The sequence below is a fragment of the Conger conger genome, chromosome 4 (assembly GCF_963514075.1).
Source record: "Conger conger chromosome 4, fConCon1.1, whole genome shotgun sequence".
In the NCBI taxonomy this organism is placed as follows: Eukaryota; Metazoa; Chordata; class Actinopteri; order Anguilliformes; family Congridae; genus Conger; species Conger conger.
In genome coordinates this window covers 3,881,509-3,890,469 of record NC_083763.1, presented here as the reverse complement: position 1 = coordinate 3,890,469, position 8,961 = coordinate 3,881,509, and the positions used below count along the sequence as shown (strand labels likewise).

Genomic DNA, 8,961 nt, shown 5'->3' with positions numbered 1-8,961 from the left:
ATCCGTGTGAAATGCTGTGTTTAATGTCGTATGTTTTTTAAACGGTCTACTCGCATTTCAGCACCTGCACCCCCGAGGGAGACTACTGCCAGGACATCGACTGTCAGGGTGGGTAAACTATCTCTGCACTGCCATTTCTGTGTACACTCTCACAAATACAGTTATTAAAAGTGCTTAAAAAGTCCCTGGGGCGGTGCCCTATATGTACGTAAAACTGTACCACTAGCTCGCAATATATTATCAGTTTGTGTGTTTTTTGGGGAAAACACTCATTTGTACATTACTGGACAAATGACTGTGTACAGAGAACATTTCTGTACATTACAGAGTACAGAGAACATGACTGTACTTCCAGGGTACATTTGGGAAATTTCATCCTTGAAGAGAAAATGTACCTCCACTGTCACTTTATTTCTGAGAGTGAAGGGCCTGTGTGTGTGTACAGAAATATGTCTGTATATGTGTGTGTGTGTGTGTGTGTGTGTGTGTGTGTGTGTGTGCTTCTCGCTGTAACCTCTCCCCCCCGCTGACAGTGGATGGCGGCTGGACTCCGTGGTCCGTGTGGTCCGACTGCCCCGTGACCTGCGGGCGAGGGGCCCAGGTCCGAACCCGCGCCTGCATCAACCCCCCGCCTCGCAACAACGGGACGCACTGCCCGGGTCCTGAGAGGGAGGCGCAGGACTGCCACGTCCCCCCCTGCCTCGGTACTGCCCCCCGCACCGAGTGGACCCGTGGGTCCCAAACACAACACTCACTGCCCCCCACACCAAGAACACCCGTGGGTCCCAAACACAATGCTCACTGCCCCCACACCAAGAACACCCGTGGGTCCCAAACACAATGCTCACTGCCCCCACACCAAGTACACCCGTGGGTCCCAAACACAACACTCACTGCCCCCTGCACCGAGTGGACCTGAGTGGAGCAAACACCATGGTCGCTGGAAAATAACAAAATGGCTGCCGGTCCCTTGCAAAATGGCCGTCGGTCCCCAGCAATTACAGTTAAGGCCTGTCCATACCAAGAACTATTACTATGACGATAACTATTAATATGTTGTTTTAGAAATCGTTCTAACACAAGTGGATGGCAGAGTCGTCACCACAACTATAACAACAAAGACAGCAACAAATGATATTGTTGGGATCAGTGGGTTTTTTTTTGTTGAGACTTTTGAATTGTCGGTTCACAGGCTGAAAATGTTTTGGGGACCACTACAATAGACAATGCTACACTACCTCCAGTCCCCCACTAAAATACACACTCATGTAAATACGAGAGAATAATTTGCATGTAGTCAGGGTTAAAGAAGCTGATGATGAATTGCGTTCACATAGCGCCCTTCATCTCAAGATCACAGAGAGCCTTGCAGTGGAAAAATGCCCTCAGCCTCCGCCGATGTGTGGCACGCACCATGTGATGAATGAGCGCTGTGTGTGTGTGCCAGAACCATCCGTCGCACGCGCCTTCCTCAGTGAGGCCTGGAGGGCAGCTGCCGCCTCCAACACTGCACACAGCAGGTCGCGTACGCGCCTTTAAATCAGGGTAAATAAGGGCCTGGACAGAACAAACCCTTTAACCACCCCAAACCCAGTCCCACCCACATAATAAAAAAATATATATATATTTAAAAGGGAGGCTATAGAAGAAGAGACATGACCTGGATTAAAGACAATGTAAGATTATGCTCAGCTCTGTAACAAGTTTAAAACAATATGGTTACAGTATGGTTCTTGGTGTGGAAGGGCCTTGATAAATGGTAAAATCGTAAATGTCTGCATTTATATAGCACCTTTATCCAAAGCGCTGTACAATTGATTCTTCTCATTCACCCGTTCATACACACACACACCAACGGCGATTGCCTGCCACACAAGGCACCAACCAGCTTGTCAGGAGCAGGTGTCTTGCTCAGGGACACTTCGACACACCCAGGGTGGGATCGAACCGGCAACCCACCACCTGCCAGACGACTGCTCTTTTACATTATTGGCATTTGGCAGACGCTCTTATCCAGAGCGACGTACAACAAAGTGCATACCCATAACCAGGGATAAGTTCGCTGAAAGACCGTAGAGGGAAGTACAATTGTGCTCTTACCACCTGAGCCAATGAGACGACTGCTCTTACTGCCTGAGCCACTGTTGATGAAACCCTAAACGTGCGCGTCTGCCCTGTTTCCCCAGATGACCTTTGCCCCTGGGCGCGGTGGTCCCCCTGCTCGCGGGGCTGTGGCGCGGGAGTGACGTCACGGCGGCGTGTGTGTGCGTGTGACGGGCCGGGGGAGAGCGCCTGCCCCCCCGCCATCCAGGAGGAGCGGCGGAAAGAGGAGACGCGGCTCTGCTACGAGCGGCCCTGCCCCGGTACGCCCCCCTCCCCGAAACACACCCCTCTGTCCTGTACGCACCCCGCCCGCCCCGAAACACACCCCTCTGTCCTGTACGCACCCCGCCCGCCCCGAAACACACCCCTCTGTCCTGTACGCACCCCGCCCGCCCCGAAACACACCCCTCTGTCCTGTACGCACCCCGCCCGCCCCGAAACACACCCCTCTGTCCTGTACGCACCCCGCCCGCCCCGAAACACACCCCTCTGTCCTGTACACACCCCGCCCGCCCCGAAACACACCCCTCTGTCCTGTACACACCCCGCCCGCCCCGAAACACACCCCTCTGTCCTGTACACACCCCGCCCCAAAACACACCCCGCCCTGTAACACACCCCCCGCCCTGTAACACACCCCGTAACGCACCCCCCGCCCTGTAACACACCCCCCCTGCCCCGGTACACCCCCCTGCCCTGTAACGCACCCCCCCGCCCCGAAATCCACCCCAAAACCTGTCCATTCATCTTTCTCTTGAAATAAGAGAAGCTCTCGGGGCAGTGGAAGCTCTCCACAGGAACGGTAATGGCTGTGCTAGCCCATAACTCATCAGGCCCCCCTCCCAGCATCACGGCCAGGTGAAATCTAAGGACAGCAGAGCTAAGCGTCTAGCATACGAGTCTCCTAAATTAATGGCTGTAGTAATAACTCATCGGTACGAGACGTTAATTTTCCTGATGAGGTTGTGGCCTCCTGACATTGTGGCATGGACCCTCTGAATCTCTCTCTCTATCTCTCTCCTCCCCCATCTCTCTACCTCCTCCCCCTCTCTCCCTCTCTCTCTCTCTCTCTCCATCTCTCTCCCTCTTTCCCTCTCTTTCTCTCTATCTCCCTCCCTCTCTCTCTCTCTCTCTCTCTCTCACTCACTTCAATTCAGTGTGTTCTATTAGCAGGAGGAAATACATCAGCAAATATTGGCAAGGCAAACATGACACACACCTATGTATAAGAGTATGTAAGTAAAACCTCTCTCTCCCTCCCTCCCCCTCTCCCTCCCCCTCTCTCCCTCCCTCCCTCCCCCTCTCTCTCTCCCTCCCTCCCTCCCTCCCCTCTCTCTCCCTCTCCCGCTCCCTCCCTGCAGACTGCCCCATGTCAGCGTGGAGTGAGTGGACCCTCTGCTCCTGCGTGTCCCAGAGACGGCACCGGCACCGCGCACCGCTCTCTCCCGCCATCAGGGGGCAGCAGTGCCCAGGGCTGGAGACACAGAGCCAGGCCTGTGAGACGGGGGACTGTGAGGGTGAGCCGCTCGTGTCTCAGTGTGTGTACACGCACATACGCGCGCTTCTGCGTGAGTCACACCTTCTAACCCGCCTGTCTCCGTCTCCACAGACTGCCAGGAGCCGTTCGAGTTCTCCGAGTGTGGCGCCCCCTGTGAGAAGCAGTGTGCACTGCGGGGGCGGACGGACGCCTGTGCCGGAGCCCCGCAGTGCACACCTGGGTGCTACTGCCCTCAGGTACGGCCTGATCCGGAGCCCTCACCTGTTCCTGGAGACCTACTATCCTGGGGGCAGAACACTAGAACCCACTAGGGCAGGGCTGCCCAACTCTGTTCCTGGAGATCGACTGTCCTGGAGGCAGAACACTAGAACCCACTAGGGCAGGGCTGCCAAACTCTGTTCCTGGAGATCTACTGTCCTGGAGGCAGAACACTAGAACCCACTAGGGCAGGGCTGCCCAACTCTGTTCCTGGAGATCTACTGTCCTGGAGGCAGAACACTAGAACCCACTAGGGCAGGGCTGCCCAACTCTGTTCCTGGAGATCGACTGTCTTGTAAGGCGGGGCCTGCCCAACCCTAGAGGTTTACATTTCAAACCTAATTTGGGACACCTGACTCTAGTAATTAGCAGCAGCTCAACATGATCTCTAGCTGTTGAATGAGGTGTGCTTGGTTAGGGTTGGAGTGAAAACCCTACAGGACGGTAGATCTCCAGGAACAGGGTTGGGCACACACACCTGAGTACCACAGCTGAGACGTCTGACCGTGTTGTGCGTGTCTCCAGGGCCTGCTGCAGCAGAACGGCTCGTGCGTTCCCCCGGAGCGGTGTGGCTGTGTGCATCTGCAGCTCCTGGACACCGGGAGGCCCGTTGCTGTCACTGTCCAGGAGGGGGCGCTGGTGACCGTGGGCTGCAGCTCTTGGTAAGAGACGTGCGCCGTGTCAGAAATAGGGTCACCTGGCCCATTATTGAATGTGCGAGTTTCATACAAGTTTCTACACAACCTGCATACTCAATAGGAGGCAAGCTAGCTGTTTTGGACATTGGCCCTGAGACCTATGACCTGACAGTTAAGGCCGGCTTATAGCCCAGCGACAGAGTGTCACTGTGTCCCACAACGTCCAATGGATGTCGCCGGTCGCAGCGTCCTTACGTTTAGCAGCCATACGTTTTTTGGGTTTTTTTTGTTGTTGTAACCAGGAACTCACACACCCGATTTAACTGATCAAGGGAATTTTTGGTGGTTCGATTGGTTCAGTCATTAAATCGGGTGTGTGAGTTCCTGGTTAAAACCTTCTGGTAAGCGGGCCCCCAAGGACTGGAGTTGAGAAGCACTTCTCCAGAAGACTAGAGTGCGTTTATACTTTTTTTTTTTTGCAAAGGACTTCAGACTACATCAGGAGACAATAGAGCGTTCATGAGAGTTCTGCGATTTCAGTCGAGTGCCACTGGACTATAAACTGGCCTTTTGAGTGAAAATGGTAGAATTTGCGTATTCCGGTCATTCCGTATGAAACAGAATTGATCCCTGACAGACCCCAGTCACTGTGCTGGGCTAAATCCTTCATGCTCTCTTTCTGTTCCTGTGTCCGTCAGCCTCTGTCAGAACGGGATCTTGCACTGTGATGACCGCGCCTGTGAAGGTATGGACCCCCAGAATCCTCAAACTTACAGTATCCTGGACATACCAATCCCAGAATCCTCAAACTTGCAGTATCCTGTACATACCAATCCCAGAATCCTCCAACTTACAGTATCCTGTACATACCAATCCCAGAATCCTCAAACTTACAGTATCCTACACATACCAATCCCAAAATCCTCAAACTTACAGTATCCTGTACATACCAATCCCAGAATCCTCAAACTTACAGTATCCTGTACATACCAATCCCAGAATCCTCAAACTTACAGTATCCTGTACATACCAATCCCAGAATCCTCAAACTTACAGTATCCTGTACATACCAATCCCAGAATCCTCAAACTTACAGTATCCTGTACATACCAATCCCAGAATCCTCAAGCTTACAGTATCCTGTACATACCAATCCCAGAATCCTCAAACTTACAGTATCCTGTACATACCAATCCCAGAATCCTCAAACTTACAGTATCCTGTACATACCAATCCCAGAATCCTCAAACTTACAGTATCCTGTACATACCAATCCCAAAATCCTCAAACTTACAGTATCCTACACATACCAATCCCAGAATCCTCAAATTTACAGTATCCTGCACATACCAATCCCAAAATCCTCAAAGTTTAGTATTTTTGTGTTTTACACTTCAAATTAGCCAAACAAGACAAAAAAAGATTGCCAATGAGATGAGAGTTTCACTCATTTTGAGATTTGCCAATAATGCCCAAAAATAATTGTTAGCTTATTTTAAGTTACACTTTGCTTGGCAAGTTCAATTTTCTCACCCCGCTGGCAAATCTTGAAATGAGTCAACATTTCTCATTCCATTGGCAATATTTGTAATAGTAGTCTAATTATAAAACTAAAACACTTTTTGAGATAACATAAGGGACATTCGATTAAATATAAAAAAAGAAAAGTATTTATGTTTTTTTTCTCCTGGGTGAAACACTGTTAAGACAGTGTGATGGTGTGATAGTGGAATGAACCCCCTCCCTCTCTCTCTCCATTCCCAAGCGTCTCAGCTCTCTGTTATAGTGGAATGAAACCCCTCTCTCTCTCCCTCTTTCTCCCTCTCCCTCTCTCCCTCTCCCTCAATCTTTGTCTCCCTCTCCCTCTCTCCCTCTCCCTCTCCTTCTATCATTCTCTCCCTCTCTCTGCCTCTTTCTCCCTCTCCCTCTATCTCTCCCCCTCTCTCTCTGTGTTCCAGAGAGAGAGAGAGGGAGAGCATGTCTGAGCTCTCTGTTATAGTGGAATGACTATAGTGGATTTTTACTCTCTCCCTCTCTCTCTCTCTCTCCCCCCCTCTCTCCCTCTCCCTCTCTCCCTCTCTCTCTCTCTCCCCCCCCTCTCTCCCTCTCCCTCTCTCTCCCTCTCTCCCCCCTCTGTCCCTCTCTCTCTCCCTCTCCCTCTCCCTCTCCCTCTCTCTCCCTCTCTCTCTCTCTCCCCAGCATCTCTGAGATCTCTGTTATAGTGGAATGACCCCCCTCTCTCCCCCTCTCTCCCTCTCTCTCTCTCTCTCTCCCTCTCCCTCTCCCTCACTCCCTCCCTCTCTCTCTCTCTCCCCAGGATCTCTGAGCTCTCTGTTATAGTGGAATGACCCTCTCTCTCCCTCTCTCTCTCTCTCTCCCCAGCGTCTCTGAGCGAGTGGTCAGAGTGGACCCCCTGCTCCCCGTGCGTGCCGGCCTCCACCCTGCGGCCCGCCCTGGCCCCCCTGGCCCCGCCGGGCTCCTCCGGGCTCCTGTCCGTGCAGCGCCGGTTCCGGGCGTGCCTGGACCTGGACTCGGGAATGCCGGTGCGGAACGAGACGGCGCAGTGCCCCGGGGACCTGGAGGAGGAGCGGCTATGCCCGGATCCCACCGCCTGCCAGGGTGGGCGCCGCCTCGTCCCGCGGTCGGGGGGGGGAAGCCCGTGGGCAGGGGTGCCGGCTGAACTGGGCCTTAAAATGGGTCCTGTTCGCGTTCTCCAGAGAGACGACACGGAGACTCAGCAGTCCCGCCAGGAGTGAAAGTTTAATCACTGCAAAAACAAACAAAAAATTTTTAAAAAAAACCCAATCTCATTTATTTGAGTTTTCTGCTAAGACTGATGTAAATACTGCCAGTGAAGTAATACAGTTTGGCTCATTTCAAGATTTTTTTCAAAATCAAATCAAAATCACAAACAGTAACTTCAGACAAACTAATATTTTATTTTTGAGAGAAAAACAATCTCTTATTACAAAACGCTTCTTTTGTAGTGTTGTAAAGTTTGTTGATGTCCCTGTTTCTCACTGTACTGCGCCCCACACCCCTCCCCCACACCCCTCAGATCTGTGCCAGTGGAGCGTGTGGGGTCCTTGGAGCGCCTGCCGGGAGCCGTGCAGCGGAGGATTCAGGCAGCGACACAGACAGCCCCAGGTCAACCCTCCAGGACCCCGTTGTCGCTGGCAACAGTCGCAGACACAGAGCTGCAACACTGCACTTTGCCCAGGTGAATAGACCACAGCTCCAACACTGCACCTGGTCCAGGGGGGATACTCACAGAACCAAAACATGCACAATTCCCTCAGCACAGTTGGGAGGCATAGTTACAACAATCCTTTACCTCAGATGTTACAACATACACTCTCAGGAATAAAGGTACGAAAAGTGTCTTAAAACATCCAAATGCTTGTCACTGGGGCGGTACCCTCTTGGTCAAGGGTGTTAAACTCCAGTCCTGGAGGGCCGTAGTGTCTGTGGTTTTTGGCGTGTTTCAGCATGAGAGATACATATCAAAGTCTTTCATTGGCTAAAGACTCCACACACCTTGTCCTCAAGGCCTTAATTGGGTGCTGATTGAAAGGAAACCACAAATACCAGGACTGCTCAAGGAACATAAAATTGTAACCCTTGCCCGTAATATATAATTCATAATTTGTAGCTTTTTTTTACTTGGGAAACATACTAATCTGTACCCAAAGTAATGTAATTTCTGTAATTTCAGGGTACATTTGGAAATGTGATCCGCGAAGAACGAAAATGTTCCTCCACTGTCACCTTATTCCTGAGAGTGCCCACATTTCTCCCTCTGCAAAGTTAGAGGCACAGTCACAACAATCCTTTACCTCAGGCCTTACAGCAGAGTAAATAACTTCTGCAATTAGTTCAATTTAGTTCAATACAATTGGCTAATTGTGCCACGCGTGGCAGAACTAACTGCCGTGCTGTCATTGTAAACTCTCCACAAAATGGAGGGTGAGCAGTAACGGAGGGTGAGCAGTAACGGAGGGTGAGCAGTAATGGAGGGTGAGCAGTAACGGAGGGTAAGCGGTAATGGAGGGTGAGCAGTAATGGAGGGTGAGCAGTAACGGAGGGTAAGCGGTAACGGAGAGTAAGCGGTGATTTCCGGGACGATGCGAACGCAGTGTTGTCTCCGTTGCCCTCCAGGAGAACGCTGTGAGGACAGGGGGCGGGCCTTCCGCGTCGACTGCGCCAATCAGTGTCCCCGGAGCTGCGCCGACCTCTGGGAGCACGTGCAGTGTCTGCAGGGACCCTGTCACCAAGGTAACGGGGGCCACAACCGTGACCTCACCGCTCTGACCTGTGCAGACGTGGCGTGGAGGCAGGAAGGTCGAATGAGAACGAGCGTTGATGGGGTTTTTTTTGTTTGTTTTTTTGCCCCCCCCCCCCCCCCCCGCGGTGTTGCTTGGCAGAGTTTTTAATTCCAACTGTGTCGCTTTTCTGATGAGTTTT

At 52.0% G+C, this 8,961-nt stretch overlaps 1 protein-coding gene across 1 annotated transcript in view; it reads left to right on the top strand.

Annotated features, from left to right (window-relative positions):
- Positions 1-8,961, top strand: part of sspo (SCO-spondin) — a 129,333-nt gene that overhangs the window by 106,629 nt on the left and 13,743 nt on the right. Inside the window, 10 exon segments of the mRNA XM_061237735.1 lie at positions 62-108; positions 534-704; positions 2,187-2,363; positions 3,465-3,620; positions 3,713-3,837; positions 4,385-4,521; positions 5,196-5,242; positions 6,880-7,116; positions 7,556-7,717; positions 8,656-8,772. Coding sequence (XP_061093719.1) covers positions 62-108; positions 534-704; positions 2,187-2,363; positions 3,465-3,620; positions 3,713-3,837; positions 4,385-4,521; positions 5,196-5,242; positions 6,880-7,116; positions 7,556-7,717; positions 8,656-8,772 — 1,376 coding nt within the window.